This window comes from Syngnathus typhle, linkage group LG11, assembly GCF_033458585.1.
Source record: "Syngnathus typhle isolate RoL2023-S1 ecotype Sweden linkage group LG11, RoL_Styp_1.0, whole genome shotgun sequence".
Classification (NCBI taxonomy): Eukaryota; Metazoa; Chordata; class Actinopteri; order Syngnathiformes; family Syngnathidae; genus Syngnathus; species Syngnathus typhle.
Genome location: NC_083748.1, coordinates 9378845 through 9402980, shown reverse-complemented (window position 1 = coordinate 9402980; position 24136 = coordinate 9378845). Strand labels below are relative to the sequence as shown.

The following is a 24136-nucleotide window of genomic DNA, read 5'->3' as shown; positions in this document are numbered from 1 at the left end:
AGGTTTCTTCTCTTAACCACACAAATGCACTCGGATAATTACGATCTACATATTCTGTCTTTAAACAAGACCGTTCTTACCTGTATGTTAATAGTAGAGAATGACAGATGGTTGGCAAGAGCAAGGGAGGTTAGCATGGACAGAGATTATGATTTAGTTCTAAGTCCCTTTCAACCCCCCCCCAATATCCATCTCATGATTTATCACATGGCTTGTCATTGACTTCACCTCTGCTTTAAACACACCGCAGCTCGGAAGATTCGAACAGTTTAGTTAAATAATGTCTCCAAACAATTACTTGATTGCGATTCATTTGATAATCGTTTTGCTGTCGATTAATTTTGACACCTCTATTGACAAACCTTGTCTAGAGTGGAATGGATAACCTGGAACCCATTCACATTAACAGCTCTGTTTTTTGTCACACACAATGAATCCTTATTAATTATTAGTTCCCTAATCAAAATGTGAAAGTAGCTCACGGGCTGTAAAGTAGAGAAGAGTTTGAGATGACATCACTTTGAACAGCTGCAATATTCTGCAGCAGTAGTGAACGCGTCTTCCGTCTTTGTGTGACGGATACAGCCGCCGAGTTAGCATGAGTGGAGTACCACTCCAGGAGATAGCTGCCCTCTTGCTCTGTCTCTCTTACTGTGCCACCTGCCCCCCCTAAATTTCCCTGACCTTGCGTTGGCGTGTGCTGATGAGTACTGAGTGGATACACTCGTGAGTGGTGTGCACGCACTCGTGCGAGAGTTGGAAAAACGTGGGCGATCCATTTGTTGTGTAAATGCGAGCCGCTAATTGACTGCCAGCTTCTCCTTCAGTGGCTGAACCCTGCCCTCCGCTGTGTCCCGGGGATCCTGCCAGGGGAATGAATGCCCCCCTCCCCACACACAAACAGATTCAAAGCACCCTCCAGTTCTCCGCGTTCCTCTTTTGGAGCACGACTGGCACGGGGCCAGCACGAGGATGGTTGCACGGCGCACTCATCTGCTCCCTCTGTCTGGCTGTCGAACTTCTAACGAAAAGCTGCTCAGCTTTTACGCATCATCACTCGCTGCTCTCTGACATTCTGGAGCACAATCAATTATTGCGTAAAATACAATGGCTGCTCTCTTTGCCGCTTTTGTGGTTGTTGTAATGGTCAGACTGTTTGATCTTCTTTCAGTCAAGCAGAGGGTAAAAAGTAACTAATCTGACCTGTTGCAGTGATCAGAATTAAGCTCGAGTCTATTTAAGGCGCAGTCTTGTAGCTTTGGTAGCCGGATCACTTTTAGCATCTGCTCTGATGGAACTGTTGGCCCAACAGTTAGTTGGCTAAAAGCCCAGATATCAGAAGAAGACATCATAACAATGCAACAATGAGGTGTTGATATTACTATTAAGGTAATCGTCCGGCCCATTTAATTCTCTGATATTAGCTCTTTATTTATTTTAATTTATTTGGTCAAATTTAGCTTTTTTTCTTTCTTTTTTTTTTTCAGATTACAACATAAAAAAATATTCAAAATGTTTTTGTAATGGTCAACTAACAACCATACTACCTTGAAAATAGCCAAACATTAATCATGGAACCAAAACAAAGTTTGACCTGGTTAGTGTTTGTATGCAACAATGCCGGGAAATACTGGGTGTTGTAAATTTAAGTTAAATTTAACACATCTAGTTTTCTTGCGGTTGTCGTGGCCGCTCACAATCAGTGACCAGTCCAGGGTGTAGTTTGGAACCAATTTATTGTGACTTGATTCTGGAAGACCAGACTAATTGTGGATGCTCCTGACCGTGCAAGTCAGTCTGTGAGTCACTCAGAGAAGACATAGAATCTAATTTTGCACACAATGATGTTGAAGAAGTTGAAGAATGAAACGATTCTTAAACTGCAGTCAAAATTATAGCAGCCCAGAAAAGAAACAAACACACAAAGGAAGGATCAGACTTTCATTGTTCGGATTCTCCCAGGCTAGTCCATTGTTATGCCGAGGTAAACATTTGGGAACGCAGAAAAGAACAACCAAACAAAATGACACACTCTGTTTAGACTGAAAATGAGCAAATGTATTTCGTATGCAATGCATCACCTTAGACGGCAGTTCTGGAAATGACGGCAAAGTGGATGGCATTGTATTAATGCATAAACCTCCACAAAGGCTGTCAATCAAATTGCGCCATTCTGACATAGTGACGTTTGGCCGCTTGGCAGCAATCTGCTCTTTTTAAAATGTGCAATAAATTCCAATAGTATGAACTTAAATCTGGACAGTTGTGTCTGATGATAAGAGACAGAGTAAAGAGCAAGGGTTTAACATCAAGTCTGCTACTTTGGTCCCAGCGACAACAACAACAATGGGATTAGCTGGCACGCTAAATACGCGGGCCCCAGGCCAAGCCTCTTACCCTGTCACAATGCACGTTTGATATATTTTGATACACTCACCTGTGATTTCAATGTGGGGTGGGACAAACCTTGGCTTCTTTTACTAAACTAAAATGAATAAATAGATCTAATGTGAAAATGCCCCGAAATAAAGCCAGAGGAGTATTCAGTTTGTTTCTTTTGGTCAGCGTAAGAAATTGTCTCGTAATCACAACATAATTTAGGCCTGCATAAAGTAAATAGTAGCTGCTGGGAAAGGATTTTGGCTGAAAGACAAATGATGCCGCACCCTTCTTCTCTTTTTCTTCGGTTAGACAACAGAAACTTTCATGCAAAAATGTTAATGCTTGAAACGAAGTACTTCGAACATCATATGCATGCAGTCATAATATCTTGAAATGGACATATTTGGAATTACATTGATTTCTTCTGTATGGTTTTCATTGCAAATTTTTGAGAGTTATCACATGACAACATTTCCCCAAACCTCAGCACGGTACAAAAAAAGTGGAGTCAGTGGCATGACGTTCAGCCCAGGATATGTTCGACTTATCACTGCAGTGCTTCATGAATCTGTAGACTTTATGTCAAATATGTGATTTCCAGCTCAGCTCATCATTTTTACCACTTGCCTCAAGTAGGCGAGTATTGTCCCTAAGTCTGAAGATATATGAGGACGTGCTTCCGTTCTATTTTTATCTCGTGTTTATGTGCATTGGTCCAGTGGAGCAGTTAATTCCCAATGTTACCCAACAAGGTTGTTCGCCAGGTATATATACTATCCAAGACTTATTTGAAAAAGAGAGAAAGGAGATTGCTCTGAAGCATATTTGGCAAGGGAGTGTTAATCTATTGTGCAACATTTAGCAAATGAATGTCCTGTTTTGAGCTCCACTCTAATCCCCATGTCTGTGTCAGTTGCCAATAAAGCTTATTGAATCACTTGACTATGTGCTGCGGGAGGGAGGAAGCGGAGAGTGAGGATGTCAAATATGGGTGAAGAAAAGAAAGTCACACAGACACCGAAAGAGCAAATTGCTCTTCCCGCTGCCTGCTGTTGCAGCAGCGTTGCAGCCAGAAAGGCTGTGTTGACGCTGAGTCAGCAGGACTTGAACTGGGGCTCCAGGGTTGTCAGTAACATGTGCCCATACAGGCATAGTGTCAGACATGTTGCCCTATTCTCCTCAGCCCTGTAGCACCGGCGCTAACTATGGCTACTCAGCCAAGCACTCTTAATTAGTAGCTGCTGCCGCCCGCCGGCCGTGCTCCGGCGCCACTGTGGTAAAGACCCAGCCCCGTGTGTGTTTGTGATGGGAGGCTTGTTTACGCTCTGTACCAGTGTCAATGTTGCCAGTCAAAGCGTGATTCAGCTTTCATTTGTGGAGGCCACTTTTCCCCCCCTTCAATTGTAAATCGAAAGACATTTTCTGACTGTTGTTTTTAGGGTTAAACTCGCTGAAATGCGAGTCTAGAATGGGGCGCCTGTAACAGCCGTGCACAAGTTCCGTTCATTGAAAAAAAAGAAATTGTGTATTGAATTCACTCAATTTAATTTCATCAAGTGATTGCACAATATATCTGGATCCAGACATTTTTTTTAAGAAATGTGTAGTGTCATTACAAAAAGTGTCTCTGGGATCCTGATGATTTATTTCGTGGAACCTTGATGAAATGAAATTGAGTAAAAGCCACAGAAACTTCTTTCAGTTTAGGTTCTGGGTTTTGTTTTCTTATTAAGGTTTGAGTGTGTGCGTATGTGTGCATCTGGAACTATTTTTCTTCCTCAACTACTTCTGGAGACATGTTATGGCCCATTCCTCAACCCCATGTTTTATGATGCAAGGTTTTGGGGAGTGCTGATTTTGTGCTTGTCGCTATAGGATTTTCCCCAGAGGGCACCCTCTCAGATTTTGGAATAACGACCAACAGATCACCACGGCCAGAGCTCTGCCAAACGCAACCTAACTAACTGCGCCAGCGGACCACCACAGCCACTGATCTGCTAATCATGACTTGAGTAATTTTACCGCCAGACTGCCACAGCCACGGGGTCTGGAACCGCATGCAGCTGGAGAACAGACGTGATCGAACGGAAACAACAGTGCACGCGCACACGTGCACACTGTCGGCAATATGGCACCACGGTAACCCAGATTAGCTTTCAATGAGGCTTCATTTAGGCCACACAAAGTCACAATTGCTGGATGAGACCTTTCAGGAGCCATGACAACCGCTTCAAGAGTTTTTTTTGTTTTTTTTGTTTGTGTGTTTGATGGACTTAGCAGTTGCGGTTGCTCTGCATAATCTCTTGATCTCGTTTAGTCTGGTTCTCATTTCCTTATCCCTCCTCCCCACTCGCTAATAAATCTGCTTAAAGAGGAGCTTGATTTCCAAGCGTGCCAATAAGTTTCTTTCCCTTAAATTCACACTTTGCTCTTTAAAAAATACAAAATGAAAGATGATTCCAATTTACACACGCTGGTTGGTTTGCTTTAAAGATGCTAATGTTGCCTTTTGGGTGAGCACGCTTACCCCCCCTTGACAAATCACATGATGTTTTAACAAGGCAGATCAGACCACGGAAGCCATTCTGAAAAACATCAAGGGAAGGGTCAGATGACCCGCAGAGGAAAGTGGATTGCACTGCTGCAATGGAGACCGGTTTAGCATTCAATCCAATTACCAAGCAGTGGCTGTGAAATACGAGGTCAATGCTCATTTGTATCAATGACATTTTTGCTTTTTGTTTGTTTCATTCACTCTTTGTGTAGCCGATTCTTTTCTTTGCCAAGTTTACAGAAAAATGGCCTACTAAAGTCATGCATGACATTGGCGTATTATCACTGTTGAGTGGAAATCTCCTAAATCCAAATTTGGGTAATTTAATGTTTTCACAATTTTCGGATTGCAGATCAAATTTCATTTCATTTTTTTTTACCACCTCAGTCTAGATTACTGTTGGGGGCTCGGGATAGTGGTTTCTCTTTGTTTTGAGTCAGTTTTGTCATCAGAAAGTGAACTGCCTATGTGCAACTTTAGTTTGTGGTTAACCCAAAAAGTATCGTTAGTGGCTTTTAGCCGTAGTAGGTCTCAGCTCAGTGTTATTTCCCTCTCCTCCTCCTCTTTTTTCCCCCCTCTCACTCTCATCTTCCTCAGCTACTAGCCATCTCTCCTTATCACTCTTCTACTCTGCTCACATTACTCCTACTGACATGGTTTTTGGTTTTGTCTCCGTTCTCAATCCACCTGCACAATGTGGTCCCACACAAAGTAGGACCTCTGAGGTTCCACTGGCACAAAGATAGCGACAAGATCTATGAACAGAGTTTTGTTTGACTCAGATTGACTTGTTTTCCCCCCCCCCACTCTTGAGCCACCCCATTTTGATTTGGCAAGACAAAATTGTCAAAATAAAATCAATCAATCAAAAGTGACCTATAGAGTCCGTTTGTGTTCAAATCCGGCTTCCCCCACCCTGTACGAGACTCACAATGGCGATGATGTTACTCGTCTTTCTGGACTGACCAGTAGTCCCGCTCCCTTCCTTTTGGGATTTGCTCCAAGAACAGGCAGGCGCATCTCAAAAGATTGCCATCGCTCCTCTTCACCCAAACGTGCTTAGTGACTTGACAGTGTTCTAATTTGCGCCATCCATTTAGAAAAGTACTCCTGTCAATGACTTTATAATCGAGACTTTTCTGACTGACAAGCTAAGAAGCGTCCACATTATGGACAAATGGGTACTTCTTCAAGTAGTCTCAAGTGGTCGAGCTATGTGACAGGCACTCAATTTCCTATTTGCTGTAGAGGGAAAAGCTAAACATGCACAGACTGTTCTGCTCTTATCTCTCTTCATTCCGTCCCGTTCTGCCTGGCTGGCTATCTGAAAAGGTATCGTTTGACTCTTCTCATCTTTCCGCCGCTTTCATTTTCCATTATTTTGCCTTTAATTTGCATCCCTTTTCCCTCTTGTCTCCTTGCCATTTTACTTTTTTTTTTTTTTTTTTAACCCTCAGTTGTCATGAAACATGCAATTGTATGAGTGAATCTCAATCTCATTGATAAATGCACTAACATACCGTATTTTCCGGACTATAAGGCGCACCTTCAATGCATGGCCCATTTTAAAACTTTTTCCTTATATAAGGCGCTCCGGACTATAAGGCGCACCATTGATGCATCATGTCAGATTTCTAATCCAAATCAAATTATTCTCCATTTTATCTTTTTGTATTTCAACTTCAGACGCAACAAATTACTTTATAATCACAAAATCATGATCCATAGTTTTTTTTATTCATAATTCATAGTCTTCAGCGGGCCACTTATGATTGATTTCATGACACAATGCTTTGGGCCAGTTTAAATTTAGGAATTTGGTCCATATATAAGGCGCAGCGGACTATAAGGTGCACTGTCGGCTTTTGAGAAAATTTTAGGTTTTTAGGTGCGCCTTGTAGTCCAGAAAATAGGGTAGTTTTGAACTGCGTCAAGTGTAGTTTCACTCACAGTTGACTTTTCATTCCAATAGTGTGGAATGGACTTCCACTCAGTGACCGTCAGCGTGGATGCAAGTGTGAACAATTGTCAGTCCATATATGCCCCGATCAATGCTGAGTGTGGTCTGCCTTTCGCACAGTCATCTGTGAGAGGCCCCAGCTTCCCCATGACCCTGAAAACTATAAGCAATAACAAACGGATATACACTATGGATGGATTTTAAACTGTGCACGTCAGTCGGGAAATATAGCGTGTGCCGCTTTTACACAAAACAAAGTTTTCCAGGCTTTCTGTATAAACTATACAGATTATAGTTGCGTTACTGGTTTTGCATTACAATGAGGCAGCGTTTTTATGAATACAAAAAAAAATGCAATGAAGGATTCCGTTGTTCAACGAGAGGAAATTAGTTGTAACGTGGTATGGTTTCTGTCTCTTTGAATATGCTTAATGAAAACAGACATATCACTTGCGACTGCAAATGAGAAGCTATGAGCCAGAGCAAGACATGGACATAATCCTTTTGTGGAATGTGTAGGTCAGCTAATGGCAAGCTACACCGTAAAAAAAGCTTTGAGTTTCAACTTCAGTGTGGTCCGAGAACAAGTTGACCGTGCAACCGCTACAGATGATTTTTGGCTCAAGTCTCGCACTCAATCTGACAAGGAGAGACGATATTTATAGCATCATTAAAATATCAGCATGGAAGGATTTTCTTAATGCCTTTCTCTTTGAAAGGACCCATTCATACCTGCTAGCTCATTGACAATGTTGTTTCAAAAAGTTTACCCTGATAAGCAGTATTACCAAAGAATGTGCTTTTCTTTAGCTCCAGACTAAAATCACACAGCATTTTTTTGCATAGTTGCGTGATAATAGATTTGTCCCATAGTCTCATCTTTATTTACGCTTAATTAAAATCGTAATATGCATCGTAATGTTCACTAACTAAACCTGCCACCAGGCATTTTCCGCCCTTTAACACCTATCCAACCAGCTTGGGAAGCTCAGACAATGACATTGTGGGAGGTATGAATAGCTTTTAGAAACGAAGCGCTTTGTGGTTGACCTTAATTGTGGCTAGCATTCTTCAATGTTGATTTAAGTAATCAGCTGTCTTGTTTGAAATGAAGCAACCATTCACACATGACAGGGGTGTGTTTGCATGCAGTTCCCACACTGGGTCTGTTGTTTTTCTTTTTTGTTGACAAAACTGTACCATGTATCGGTAGTATGTTAGGGTTGCTCAAATTGGAGAAGTTTAACTGGATTGGGAAAAAACACAACTCCTGACAGTCCAGATAATTGCACGAGTTTATTGAGATTTTTATTGAGACAAAAAAATATTTCCCCAAATCATGTGGGTTTGTTTACAGAGAAGGTTTGTCATGATTTGTCATCGGTACCGGTTCAGCTGGTTCTTTTAGCTGAACTTTTGTCCGTGCTACTACTATTTAAATTGAATCAGGCTTGCTCCGGCCTTGACCTACATTCTCGCCACCTTCTTCACACACTGACACAGACGCACACATTCACACAGACGGAGGATTTATGACACAGAAAGAAAGACCCAGTCGAGAGAGATTACAGCGTAAACCGCTAATCTGACGCTGCTTTTATCGTTTTGTGTGGCGACTAAAACGTGGGCCGGCTTTATGCGGGTGTAGAATTGGCACAAACGGTTGTTGAAACAATTGCCACATCATTCTTGTTTTCGTATTGCAATAGGTGGGAATGATTTTTTACAACTGTATTGTGTCCATGAATAATACCTGAATTCTAAAAAAAATTTGAAAAAAACAAATGTTTATTCTCCTATCTCATAAGATTATTTTTTGTTGTTGTTGTTGGTTTTATATTTGCATGGTGGATACAATCAAATGCTTTTGCGGGTCATATGTTTCTGGTTCATAAGACTATGTGTGACTCTTCACTCAGGATTCGATTCAAATCGATTCATACTGTGATGTCACCGATTCAATTTGATGTCACTATTTGACTGTTTTTGCTTTCATAAATGAATCCAAACAATCCGATTTACTGTAAGCTTCTATTTTATCTCAAACAAATTAAACTGAATGACATTAAACCTTAACATAAATTATTGGGATTGGCCTCACAAATCATACCAGAAATACTCGCCTCGCCCAGTTGTACTTGTGGTGGTGACGTTTTTTACCGAGCTGTGGTTTCGTTGTAATGAGAAGGTATCACCTTTAACGTAAAGTGGACAGAATCTTGTCACGCCTCCAGTGTTCTTCACGGATGTTCAGTTGAGAATCTTTCATTATAGAGCCTCCCACAGCTCGAGTAGGTTGTGTTCCAGACATATCCCCCGCCTGTTGGTAAAATCCATAATGCGTCCAAACATCCGCTTTTAAAGAATGCAGCATCCTTAGCTGTTAGCTGGCAACTTCCACCCATCGTTTTGTCCCGTCACTTATGTGATGAATGATGTCAGTTCCATGAGACCAAAAGCTATAATCATCTGAATGAAACTATCATTGACAACTTGCACAGGCAGGACAGACCATAAGAATATGTATCTAGCGCGCTGAAAATGAACAAATCATTATGATCGATTATTATCTGCCACGACATTGATTCCCAATTGTTCATTGCCGCATGATGCCACCGCTTCGACGATATGATTGATTCCAACACCCCGAAGCTAACTTATCGTTTCATCGACCTACCACTACACACTATGTCGCGGTATTGTTAAAAAAAAGCCAACTATGGGCTCATGAGCAAGTCTTGATTGATTAAATGTCCTAATATTTCAGTCCATTTTATGTACGTATAAGGAAATATTAGGTCTCTTTAGGACTGTGAGTCTTAACAGGAGGAGAAAATTGGCAAAATGTGTGACTGGCACGACTGAAAGAGGATATATGAGGATAAGAGAATTCAATGAAGCGAGATCCACAGGGGATGGAAGTCCATAGAAAGATGCAGATGAAAACAATCTGTCTGCTTGCCATGTGTTATTGTAACCACAACAGCTCTATGCCTCGGAGATACTCGACTCGTCTTCACCAGCCAAATCTGGCACGGACTATCCAAACAAGAAATTGAGAAACACCGGGACGGTTTTGCATACTGTCAAAATGAATGCGAAATGTGGAAAAAGTTCCATGCACGCGCACATATGGATATACTTGTCACAATTTATCTTTCACATCTCATATTATGCCGCAGAATATTGGAGGTGATGAATTCCTCATTGAGGTGTGGCTGCAACACATTCCTTCTGCATTCTTGTTCGGGGCTGATTTGAGGTCAGCGGTCAGACTAACAGAGCTGACGTGCGTGTGTTAAATGTGTGTGTGTGGGCCTCTTTGTCCTATATTTCGCACACGCTGGTGGCAAGGACAACTGTGCTCTGTTCAGACACATTTTCAACTGCCAATAAATCGACTAGTTTCTCTCATTATATGTAAAGTAGCCTGTTCAGGCATTTCACTGGCTACGTCAGAGTAGAAACTGAAGTGTCAGGGAATGAGAGCAAGAGGAATTTATATGATGTCGTGCCCGCAGTCGGACTGTGGTCTTTTGCTGGCAGCTGGCAATTGTCACATGCACTCAAGAAGTTTCAGCTACCTCTCTGTGAGGGTTAGTTGGATAACATGGGACAGTTTGGATACTAGTAGCCGCTAAAATAGGAATGAAGGAGTTCAATTCAATTTCTATGATTTTCTATACAAATATTTTTTTGGGCAGATTCTATAAATCCGGTATTGACCAGATGGCGTTCAACCTTTGGCGCTTTATTGTATTGGAGCGACACACTTTTAAGAAACACTTTTGCAGTTATTAATACACATGATGTAGTTGTTGGTCTAGGATCAAATGGCAAAATTGCACACTGACAGATGGGCTTGGATGATTCCTGATCGTAGTCCAGTGATCCTTTGCAATTATGTAGACATTTTCTGATAATCCCATGCCGCCAGGGTAATGGCTCTGTCGCTGTTTTCAGATATTAGTTTATTGCGTGCGAACTCTCTTACGATCCTCATCTTCTCCTGGCTCTCTTTCTTTGAAACTGATTTCTTTATAGGCCATATGTTACAAATACAAATGCAAATTTCTCAATTGTTGGCTCAGATTTGAATGAGATTTGTTCAAGATGAAGAATAGAACAATTTATGCTTATTATTTTTTTCTTCTGCGATTGTTTGTCTGTCTAGGGATTGCTCTCCCTCTGTCATCCACTCGACAATATCTTGGGGGATGGTAATCCATTCTTTCCATATGCAGATAGTGATTGCTAGATTAGGCAGACCCTGAGAGAGGATTATGGCTTCAGGACTTGGCCCCCCTACTATCTCACCTCCTCTCTAAGCATGCAACCCCCATCAGGCTACCTCCGTCCTTGCTTCCTGCAGTCTTCTCTTGCTCTTCTATCCTTTACCCTTCTCTCTCTCTCTCTTCTCTTGGGTAAACCTCCAGTCTCTGGAGTGTGTTGGTTGCTAAATGAAGAGGTGGGGAGTAGATTAAAAGAGAGAACTGTTTTTGTTTGAGCCATGTGTGTATTTAACGTGCACTCATTCATGAATGGTATCTATACAGGGCGCAAGCTTACGCTTTGCGGTGTGCGCACAAACACACACGCGCGTGACAAACACAAACACCTCATGTGCCGAGGGCTTGCACGGGTTGGTGTGTCCAATCAATGCGTGTCTTTTAAGTCGTACTTTTTGCAGTCGCCTCTGCAAATATGCTATGGCAGGGATGCATAATTGACTTGCCCACGAGATATGTGAGTGAGTGTGTTTGGAATTTGCATTCGTTATAAGACGTTTCTTTATTTATTTAACCAATAGTGCAACATTTTTGATAAATACATTTACTGTAAGAAGCTGTGGTCTATTTTAGTAGATGCAAATGTTTGCTGTAATAAATTAACATCATATAATTTAGCCTGTGTACAGTGTAGGCGATTGTATGCCAATACCCCAAACTTTGGAACCAGCTAATTTTTAAATGGAGTGGAGATAAGGCAAAGTCTGTAAAAGCCCAACTTTGCCGAATCCCTATTTCTGGGTCATTCCACTCCTATTTTAGTCTACTTACTTAATCTTTGGCACTTAATGTTCTCCTGTACTCGACGTGATCCACATGCTGTGATACGGTGCAGGGGGCAGAGAATTTGTCTGAGCACCCTTCCACTTCTTCCTCCTCCTCATCTTCCCTCCAGCGCAACCTTCTTCTCCTCTTTCTCCCCTCCAGTTGTGAATGCTGTAATTGATATGCCACTGGCAATAAATCAGCACTGCACCGAGGTGAGCAATGACCATTATCGGAGCGGACAGGTTTGAGGAAACCTGGAAAGAGGGAGTGATGACTCCCCCACCTCTACTCTCAGGAGACTCTGGAACCTCATCACTTGACCTGAAACACCACCATCACCTCCTTTCGGGATTCCCACTACCGTCAAGCAAAACAAATTTATCTCGGGTTAAGGCAATGACCCTTCGAGCTCTTCCTGCCTTTCCTCTCCTCACTTTGCATCCCTCATTAGTACTCCAAGTGTGTTTTGACGTACGGAGGTTCGCCGTCAATGCAAAAAGCATCCGGATCTCAAATCCAATCAAGTTGACCCCTTACTGCCAGTTCACTGTAATGCTTTTCCCTGATGTGATAACATCTTCTTTTCCTTTGACACGGTGGCTGCACATTCCAAAGTGTCACTCCTGCCTTGGGATGATTGACATGTTCCCTGCACGGTGCCGGATGTGGCTCACAGTCTGCCGGAGTGCTTACTTGCAAAGCCAGTCATTGCAAAACTGTTTTATTTATTTATTTTAATTTGGTCTCCTCCATATTCACTCGTTCTTTGTTCTGCTTTTAGTCTTCATTTTAAACTGTCCTTTATATACATTTCAAATTGCCATCTGCCAACACTTGAAAGAGCTTTTTTTTTGGAGCTTGTTCGGTTTAATAATGTGGCAGTTTGTGTCCAAGAGGAGACAATATGGGCTCGGCCATTGAATATTTGGTAACTAGTACATTAAGTGTTGTGTTCAAGTGCCTCATCCTTGGTCTCCTGCTCAAGTGCATGTGGAGCGCTAATTAAAATGCAGAAGTTGTCTTTTGTTTGGCTCTTGCTGGCCCTCACCAATAAATCACCCACTCTTTTTTTTTTTCCCTCTGTCTTTTTGAGCATCACCTGCTCCACCTTTTAGCGTCTTTATAGTTGTTCTTGTCTTTCTTATGTGAGATGCACTGATACTTTATTGTGGGGATCAACCACAACAAATGAAATCAATTATTATTATTATTAGCTTTAAGTAATAACTCGATATTATTTTACATACACACATTTGCAAAATGTTATATTGAATTGTATTATATTTTATATGCATTATCTACTTACGGTGACGGCCGTAGCAGAAGCCTTTCCATCCAGTTCCGCTGCATTAAGTATGAATTGATGCCACGCCAGCTGTGAGAAAACGCAACTATGTGGAAAATGCTGCCATTATTAGTCATTTAGTTTGCCATCACATCATTTTGGACAGTTTGATCAAAGTGCAAATCTTTACCATCTTTTCTCATGATATGAGTAGAATGATTGGAGTCTTTTTTCATTTAAACAACACAACGCTCTAATATCTTCGTAATATAAGTGGAAAGAAAATTCCCCGAAGCTTGTAAAGACCAGGTGGTATGCTGTTCCCACTTGCTCTCGATCCACGTAGGACAACAAATGTAGATTTGACAACACGCGTTCAGTCCTCTGAGCTTGGTTAGCTGACAACTTGACCTTCTCCATGATTGATTGATACTAGTCAGATAGCCTTGCTCCCGCCACCACCCTTGGAGCAGGAGGCAGAAACCTGGGACTCCATTTGATTATCCCCTATGTTACGGCTTTTGCCTCCCCCCTCATCTTACCTTCCCGGACTCCATAATGATTCTCATCTTTTCCGGTTTGAAGTGGTCATAAAACACTGTTTGTGTCGACACTTTGATTGTCAAGGTAGTCGTGAAGCACGGCTTCCCTGGGACTGAGGCGTTTAATTTTGCATAATCAGCATTTACAGTAGATCTCTGCTTGGTGGGAGAAGAATTGGGTTGTCGCGCACACATAATACCAACTCTAAATTTCCTAGTTGCAAGGTGACTATTGCTGTAATGTAACAATGCGCACTGGCACGTGATCTAACATTTGCCTCCTCTGATTGAAGTTATGATATTACAGATTGGAGTGTTATGTACATTACTTCTTCCAGAAAGTCTTATGGCTTCAATAATTGGCTTATGCCTCCCCTGCTATCTTCCCTCATAATTAAATGCCAACACACATTTGCCTTCCAGACTTGATTTGATATCATTAATTCATCAAGGTGGCAAATGTCAGCTTTTTTTTTTTTCCCCCCACCCGCCTCATTTTGTCTGTTTAATTTGTGAGCCTTTAAGGCCCCTCTATGCTTGATGCATAATCAATGGGAAATGTTCCTCAGTCACTAACGGTGTTTTTCTTTCTGTCTTGCAGGGCTCACACAGCGTTCCTCTGTGGATGATGTTCCTGATGATGGCGTGTGACGCCGCGAACAGGACAGTGGATCAATAGAAGTGTTTGTTCCCCACTTCATCTTTACATACTTCTCTTGACAGTAGACCTGAAAGACTCCAAATCCTGACTTGGAAGTCAAGTTTGCACTCCTCCTCCTCCTCCTCCTCTCTTTCTCCTTCCCCTCCCCCCAAGCCTCTCCTCGGGACAAACCAAACATGTGCTCGCAAGCTCGAGCAACAGTTTCCCCTGCTCTCGGGAACCTGTTTCCTGTGTTTGGGTTTTTACTTCTCATGACTTCATCCTTCTGCGGAGGCCAGCCGCCAGCTTTCAAACAATTTGCACCTGCAGAGTGGGGTCTTACGCATTTGGCCATTCACAACAAAACCGGAGAAGTCTACGTGGGAGCTATCAACTGGATTTTCAAGTTGTCCAGCAATCTAACCAAGCTGCGTAGCCACATGACTGGACCGGTGGTGGACAACGAAAAGTGCTACCCTCCGCCCAGTGTCCAGTCGTGCCCTCATGACTTGGCTCAGACACCCAACGTGAACAAGCTTCTACTCATTGACTACGCCCAGAATCGCCTCATTGCCTGCGGTAGCACTTCGCAGGGAATCTGCCAATTTCTACGTCTGGATGACCTCTTCAAACTGGGTGAGCCTCACCATCGCAAGGAACACTACCTGTCCAGTGTGGCTGAGTCGGGGACCATGTCAGGAGTCATTATAAGCTCCCCTCATAGTTCAACGAGCAAACTCTTCATCGGAACCCCCATCGATGGCAAGTCCGAATACTTCCCAACCCTCTCTAGCCGGAAGTTGATGGAGAACGAAGAAAACGCGGACATGTTTAGCTTTGTCTACCAAGATGAATTTGTGTCCTCACAGCTGAAGATTCCATCCGACACTTTGTCCAAGTTCCCCGCTTTCGACATCTACTATGTGTACAGCTTCAGCAGTGAGCAGTTTGTGTATTATCTTACAATGCAGCTGGATACTCAGCTCACTTCTCCCGACGCCAGCGGCGAGCAGTTCTTCACCTCCAAAATCGTACGCCTGTGTGTTGACGACCCCAAATTTTACTCCTACGTCGAGTTCCCCATTGGTTGTACTAAAGACGGCGTCGAGTACCGCCTGGTTCAAGATGCCTACTTGGCCCGACCAGGCCGTCAACTGGCAAATTCTCTGGGGATCTCTGAGAACGAAGACATCCTCTTCACGGTCTTCTCTCAGGGTCAGAAGAATCGCGCCAAACCACCCAAAGAATCAGCGTTGTGCCTGTTCACGCTGAGGAGAATAAAGGAGAAAATCAAGGAAAGGATCCAGTCTTGTTACAAGGGAGATGGCAAGCTTTCCTTACCGTGGCTTCTCAACAAGGAACTGGCGTGCATCAACTCAGTAAGTGTGTTTTGACTTTTCACTTTTGGGGCAGTTTTCGGGAGACAAAAATGTTTGGTTACTGTATCGTCAATAATTAAGCTTCAAAGTACTCGTTCTCATTCGTCTACCGTATTTTCCGGACTATAAGGCGCACCTTAAAACCTAAAATTTTCTCAAAAGCCGACAGTGCGCCTTATAGTCCGGTGCGCCTTATTTATGGACCAAATTCCTAAATTTAAACTGACCCGAAGCATTGTGTCACGAAATCAATCATAAGTGGCCCGCTGAAGACTATGAATCAAAAAGACTATGGATCATTATTTTGTGATTATAAAGGAATTTGTTGCATCTGAAGTTGAAATAAAAAAGATAAAATGGAGAAGGATTTGATTTGGATTAAAAATCTGACATGACGGATTAATGGTGCGCCTTATTGTCCGGCGCGCTTTATATAAGGACAAAGTTTTAAAATGGGCATTTCATTGATGGTGCGCCTTATAGTCCGGTGCGCTTTATAGTCCGGTACATGTTTTGTGGACATTATGAATTTATTTTATTTGTTCTTTCTCAAACCATATGAGGCAATTGAGAACAGTTTCTTTACGTCCAACCCCTGTTTTGGTTCTTCCACCATTTTACTTTTTGAAAGCATTCTACCCCACCAGGATGCTCAATTTCAGTACATTATAATTGAAATCCCTTTTGAGTTTTTTTTTTCTACCAATGCACGTGTCCTTCATTTAGAAGGCCTTTTTGCACATTAATTACTTTCCACTCTGTTGTCTAAAAGAGAAGCCTGCTGTGCCGCAAGCCTTCTCTTTATGCTCGTTCATTTGCCTGTGTTCAGATTTGTTTTGTTCGCTAGCGTAAGTGATGTGAAGGACCCAGCCAAGGCCCTATTCACCCTCCTTTATCCTTCTTCGTCATCAAAACCTCTGCAAAGTAACTATCTTTCCAGTTCAGTGGTCGTCTCATTCTTTTCTGGTGGATTTTTTTTATGGCCTGCCACACAGACAATAGCTGTGATTCAGAAAACAGGATCTCATTTATTTCAGTTGGACCCTTGCCCTTTTGCAAAAGAAACACATAAGTGTGTGCTTGTGTACAAAGTATGGAAGCGTAAGGAGTGCCCGTTGAGTGTGAGATCTATTGGTATAACATTCAGTATAAGATCACGTGACTCTTTTGATGATCAGGTCCTGCACCTAGTGCTCTCATTTGAAAAACACGAAAAATATATACTGTGTGTGGTGCTTTAAGGCTTGGCTGTCTTGTTCCATGAGCCTGATTACCCTGACCTCATATTTTATTCATGTGGGTCCAGAGTTTTGCTCATACATGGCATCAGAATTACCGTAGGTAATTTAAATTTAAAAAAATGGGGATTTGTTGACCCTCCTGTTAAATGACAAAAACATTAAATCAGTATTAATCTGTGTAATCTTCTTTAATCAGGGTATTTTACATTCTTGGGAGCTTTAAATACTTATATCCCATCTTGTGTTCCCCATCTTGTCTGTCGCTCAGAATTATTATGCTCATATCTTAGATACGATATGCTCTTCTCATGAGTTATCATAACCTCACAGCACAGATGGATAATATTGTATCCAAGATGGCCGCAGCAATGATTTAAGATGAGCACAATGGCCAAGCCAAATGACAGTCGTGAGGCCTGAGGGTCAGCTTCAGGTTAATGATGCCTGCTCCGCTGCCCTCAAGCAGTGACCTCATGTCAGCTGCCCACCACTGACTGGAGACCATAACCACACTCAATGGACCAAAGGACCTTAAATCTGACCTCACATAAATGGCCGATATAATTTTTCTGTGACTGGGACCTAGTGTAATCTAAAAGAATAGTCAAGACACTTTCAACCGGTTTGCCAGGCTCGCTAATGGTGACAGACATTCTTTCCCCACCACTATACCTTCAACTCCGTCCTCCTTTCCAGTTCTTGAACCCTCAAGCTAGTCTCACCCGCTGTTTCCGAGCTTCCCCGCAACTTCAAATGTGCTTTTGTCCTAAGTGCCTCGCCTAAGACTGCGTTTGACTGTGCTGTGTGGGAAAGCTGTTTAGCTTGACCCTGCGTTACAGCAGCACAGACGGCAGGCCAGGGAGGAGAGCGGGAGGCCGGCACAGCTGCTAGACGGCGCAAAGTCGTGATTGATGACCCCCCAAGCTCCACCAGTCCCAGCGTGGACTTCCTATTTGTGCTGCATTATAATTTCTGGCCTCTGGCAATCATTAGTGTGATGTGTTTATGGGCAGAATGAGATGGTGGCTGGTTCCTGTTACCTGGAATGGTCTTTGGTCTTTACACGTACCACCTTCATGCTGCGACCTAGCTATTTTTCCCCTCCTTGTAGGCGTGTGTTTGTTCTGTCTTTTTGTGATTAGTAAACCTCTGACCTTTTCTTTGGTTCGAAAGTGGATCGATACAAACCAGTTCCACCGAGAAAGTGCACATGAAAGCAAGACAAAGTTAATGTGAAGAAAAAGAAGAAGAAAACAAGACAATTGTTGAGTTTAGAGAAGAAAATAAGCCATGTGAGTAGGAACTTTAAATAGTCAGAGAATACTGAAGAGCTCCAATCACACAGCGGAGATGAAAGACAATTTTAAGGACAATTGTAACATGGTGAGGCTGAGACTCAGTGAGTATGGTGAAAAAGCAAATCATGGACTCTCATTACAATATGAGTCATGCAAGTGTGTGAAGTGGTGAAGTCCTTACATCAGAGAATCTCTCACTCGCCGCGTTTACATGAAGCTTTGTGTTCTGATAGGAACAAAACCCAAAGACTAATAAAAAGCATCCATTGAAACAATTGTATCGGAATAAACAAGCCAAATCGGAATTAAATTTCAGTCTGATTCACAGGGTTGGCATATCCTTCCTTCCAATCCAAACAAAAGTAATTTCTTGCCATCAATCGGTACGCCCTGTAATGATGCAGAATTCTCCATAGCAACGCCTCGCGGAAGGTGGCCCACCTCTGATCTTGGTGCAGAATCCGTACGGTGGCATCAGATTCCGTTATCGTCAACCGGTAGCAAAACAGGCCTACATGTCGTTGAACTAAACCCAAAATCATAGGTCGCGATTTCGGAGATGTCCAAGAAAAAATGAAATCAAATGATCATTGGCGTTATGTTACCGGCTCCTTTTTCTTACTATGATTATCGATCTCACAAGTACAAGTTGAGTAAGCAAGAAACATTGCTAATGTTGTCCCAGAAAAAGTGAAGGAGAATCGACTGTGTGAGACCCGCTCTTAACCTGATTAAATCCATCATGATAAATATCATTTAATGGGTGTAACTCACTTGTGGACCATGTAATACTCAACCCGACTGGAGTGGAATACCCAGAATGCATGTGTGTGGGCAAAATTGTTGAAGTAATTTGCCTTGATTAATTGAGCCCGACTTGATGAGCAGAGTTAATTGGCAGTCTAAATGAGGTGAGCTCGGAGAACAATGATTGTGCAGGTGGCTGTTTATGTTGCCGCTGCGATTAGGTCACCTTTTAGATTCATAATTGTGGAATTTGTTTTTTTTTTCCTTCTTCACAAGATTGATTTCTATGAACATCTGAGCACATGAGAAAGCCCCCATGTGTGAGCCAACAATGTCAAAGCCGCTCTGGACTCCAACCTTCTTCTCATCTCGTTTATTAGGGGACACTTTGCAAGAGACATCATGCAGCTAATGTGTGCGAGCAGCTCAGTTCTTCATGTTGTTTGACCTTTCTGTTGGTCTCTCTGAGGAGACTTTAGCTCAACAAATCCCCTTTCCCTCGCCACGCTTTAATGATACTAATTGTCAATGTAACTGGGTATTGATCTGTGTTGTATGTGTGTGTGGGTGGCGTGTTGCTTACATCGTTATCAGGAGTAATTAGAAAATGTGGGCCAGACAATGCGCCTGCAGTGCTGACATCCAACTGTTTTAAAATACTTCTCACACAATTTTTATCTTTTGCACACAGGAGAGATATTTTTTATTGCCTACAGTGGTTCCTTGAGATATGAGTTGAATGTATTCGCTAACCGCACTTTTAACTCAAAACACTGTCAAATTGAAATGAATGTCATTCATTCATTTTGTGGCCTGGTCCTAACTTTGGCGTGAAAGAATTGTTGAAGTGGACAAACGTGTTGGCACTCTTTACGACACAACAAAAGCAGGCTCCAGTGGGAGCTTAGAATACACTTGAGTGACAGATGACTGAAACGGGACATCGGGTGTCACCCCGGTAACCAGAACTGGGAATGTCTGGGCAGCCATTGACGGCCACGCAATTGTTACCTGGTCTCCTTTTCACATGCAGATTTTTCAACGTCTTCATTGTCACTTCGATCAATTTATTAGGGACACAATGTGGAGTTCTCCTTATTAAATTCATTATAAGGGGTCTGGATCACAGTTTCTATCAAATGTAGCTGCAAGAAAAGTTCTTCTAAACACACTGAACACCAATGTTAGTCATCTCAACGGATTTGCACGCAAGGAAATTCAGCATTATGAATATGTATTCTCCTTACCATTAGATGCTGAGTTGTGCCTCTGTAATAAATCACTCGAGTGTTTGTTGTAACAAACACACACGCACACACACTGCAGCACTTCTTGAAACAACTCTAGCAATTTCTCTACAAGTTCAAGGCCCCCGCTGAGACTTCTGGGTAATTTATGAGGCTCCCTCACCCTCAATTCTTCACTCTGCTATGCACATTCAGGTGAAGGCACCTGTGTGTGTGTGTGTTCTGTGAAAACTTTTGCCATCTGATAAGAAAACAATGTGAGAGGCTGCAGAGGAATTGCCCCTGTGTTTGTTGCCAGATAATTCATTTCCTGTCAAACCTATGGCTCGCACAGACACACACATAACACAAACACACTCACTCACACACACACACACCCTCACAGAAGAGGATTGTGTAGCGTACTTAGTGGCCTTATCTACAACCATCATGCTATACCGAGCCCTGTTATGATGGTTATGAGACAGTGGCCGGAGTTGGGTGTGACCTCGGAGTGATTTTTCTTATTTTATTTTAACCAAATGTTATGCTGTCTCACACATAGCGTGTACACAGAGCAAGTTATTTCTACTTTCTTGATTCAAACTAATATTTTCCCTGCAATTTTAGGCTTCTGGTATGTTTTTCTTTACACCGGCATTGGTCATCAAAATCACATACACAAGGCCCCTGCTGTTTCTTTTCAAGGAGCTGACTATTGATGAATTCCACTTGAGGCGGGCGTAATATTTGCTCACGCATATTTTACTCGCATGAAATGTAAAAGAAATAGCAATCTCCTTTTTTAGCACGACTTGGCCCGCGTGCGTCCGTAATCAGCGGGTTTAATTGCGGGCGCTTTTGCGTGTACGTTGCATATTTAGTGCCGCGTGAATGACTACATTTCATTGGTGTGTTCTCAGTGTGACGTGAGTACAAATAGCTCCTTCCGAGAAAAACTAGACCAGAGACCATTTGCTAACATGTCTGAGTAAAGATCTCAAGTCAATTTGAAGTAGGGAGAGAATTCTGGAACAAAAGCGTCTAAACGAAAAGAACAATCTCGGTTATAGTGTGACATGTAAAAGAGATGCAAGATGAATAATAAATGTTCTGGGCCACTATAGGAGAAAAGCCGCAACTATGCAAGCCGCAATGCACACACGGAATCTGGCTTTCTTTTGTTTGTAAAAGCCCGCTGTTCAACTCAGCAGCAGGTTGTTGGCTTAACTCTTTCTTCCCTGCTGCTTGTTGTGCGTCCTTGAGAACACAGCAGAACCTTAAATATGCTCTCTCATCAATAAGAGATCACAGAGGGGAGTATTCCTTCCAGATGGAAACTCTTTTTTTAGATAAGGGTGCTGTCGTTGTCTATTTTCTGCTTGGTCATTTTTTATAATTGATTCCATGTGCAAAATCAAATTAAATGAAAGCGCGCATGCAATTTTTAGTTCATCCTTCATAGAATGTTATGGGACTTTTCCCCACCAGTGCCCCATATAGCACCATGTATACGTGTGTTTTGCGTATGTTAGGCCTTAATGGGCTTCAGGGAGTTCTGTATACAGCATTTCTGAGGCTTGTTCTGTAGAAAATGGATTAACCCTTTAGACGTTTTCCCTTGGGCTGTGACGTCATGGCTTTGCTTTGGTGCATGGATGTGTAATCCTGAAAGGGGGGGGGGGGGGGTTCTCTCCCAAAGCTATACGGTTGAAAACTTTTGCCCGCTGACACTTGTCTTGCTCTCTGACTTAAAATGGCTTTTTGGCTTGTTAAAGTGTCTATATACACAGAGAAGTAACTCACATGTTGCTGCAGTCTAGTTTTGTGTGACGATAATCACAAGAGAAAGTTGTTTGAGAAAGGGGCTGTGAGTCTCAATTACTTGAACACACAGCCATAAATATCCATCAAACAGTCCAGAATTCCTTCGCACCCTGAGACAGAGGTCGGCAGAGATCAAGCTCTCTGTTGACTTTAGAAGACAATTGACTCTACCCATACGCATGCGCACATTTGGACTCCAAAGTGGATGAATGATAGATGCAGATTTGCCAAGAAGGGATGAAACCGGAAATAGGAATGAAAAAGAAAGTATAATAATAATAATAATAAACTGAATAGCAATGTGTTGATGTGCGCTTGCGCAAAAGGCTATTTAGTCAGATTGTGAGGGTGTGTGTTGCGTGTTATCTTTTCTTCTCCGTGGATCAATTAGATAATGTGTAGTGATAAGACTATGGATTACACTGCCAGTTACTCACGACCCAAGTGTTTGTGGAAACCTTGTTTCCTGCACTTTGGCACAGTTATGCTAAAACAGCAAAGAACACATTTGATATAAATGATAATGAATATAAGAAGACAAATGAATGAGTAAATAAATAAATAAATGAATAAAAAAATCTGCATTACCCCCACCCCAAATCGATTTAATGTTGAAAATACATATGACAGCTAACAAAATGTGGAAACGTGCTTTTTGTTGGACAGCAACCAACGCGTGACTGTGTGCGAGCACGCCTGACTGTTTAAGGCGTCATATGGGTCAGCGGAGTGCCCGGGGTGATCGTCTCTCTGGTGACACTGGAATGCTCCAAATATTGTCACATGGTCGCCACCAGCATGTCTGGGCACTTTACAATAAGCTTCAGCCATGATAGGGCTCTCTTTCTGGAAGGGGTGGGGTCGGCTTTCTGACTAGATGGGCCGCTTAACATGGAGCAGCATCACGGAAAGTTGATAGTTTAAGTGGAATAGATCCTTTTGTGTTGTTTTATTAAAATAGTTACGAAATATAGTAACTAATAAAAAAAGAAACAATTCTTATGCTATACTTGCACCTATACCAACTATGCAATTTTTCTCTCGCCAGCCTTTGCAGATTGACGACAACTTTTGCGGCCAGGACTTCAACCAGCCTCTGGGTGGCACCAGCACCATCGAGGGCATCCCCCTTTTTCTCGACAAAGAAGATGGCATGACCTCGGTGGCAGCGTATGACTACCGTGGCAACACCGTGGCCTTTGTCGGCACGCGCAATGGCAAACTCAAAAAGGTATGAATGATAATACTATATGTCGATTGTCTCTTGCTCAAACTGATTTGGATCAGGAGTGTGTGTGTTTTCAATCTCCCCCTAACACACACAAATGCAAAGATTGAACGCAGCCAGACTCATTTTCCTCGTGACATTTCAGGGCCGATTTGAAGCCCGTTAGTTTAATGAGGCGTTTGCAGCAACTCCGTGGCTTTGCCTTCATTGATTGTCACGTTAGTCACGCTAGAGTGTAAAATGTTACTGTTACCGCATTCTGGCTCGCCTCTAATTCAAAGAGCTCGCTTTCAATCAATCCATTGGCAGGGAAACTTAAAAAGACTCTTTGCTTTCGTCAGCTCTGTGATCAATTAAGAGGATGACTGAAAAATAATAGAAGCGACTTGCAGAACAACCCGAGTGTGTGTGCTCGGGTTTGTGGGCTCATTCCATGAATGAGCACCCTCTTGGGAGTCATGGTGAGAATTTATGCCGGTTTCGCTCAAGACTTGTCAACAATTAAAGGTCATGAATATAAAATTAACTTTGTTGTTTGAGGACTTTTGAATGGTTCTTTGCGACCCAGAAAAGCATCTTGGGATTTGCCATGTGGTGTTCAGGAGGGTGGAGAACAATGCACGCCGGACTATGATTTAGTGTTGCACATTTGTCAAAATGACAGCTATTCACTGTCTTTACTTTGTTATTCTTCTGGCCTTTTTCAGTGTGATTGTGCTTTCTGCTTGATCGATGTGCGTGTACGTACATCACGTCGGCCAGCAAGGTGT

At 42.4% G+C, this 24136-nt stretch overlaps 1 protein-coding gene across 3 annotated transcripts in view; it reads left to right on the top strand.

Annotated features, from left to right (window-relative positions):
• LOC133162098 (plexin-A1-like) overlaps positions 1–24136 on the top strand; it is a 115816-nt gene that overhangs the window by 8330 nt on the left and 83350 nt on the right. For all 3 annotated transcript variants that reach the window (XM_061291040.1, XM_061291038.1, XM_061291039.1), the window contains 2 exons: positions 14382–15799; positions 23187–23369. In XM_061291040.1, the coding sequence (XP_061147024.1) occupies positions 14618–15799; positions 23187–23369 (1365 nt within the window). In that variant the 5' untranslated portion in view covers positions 14382–14617. The remainder of the gene's footprint in view (positions 1–14381; positions 15800–23186; positions 23370–24136) is intronic.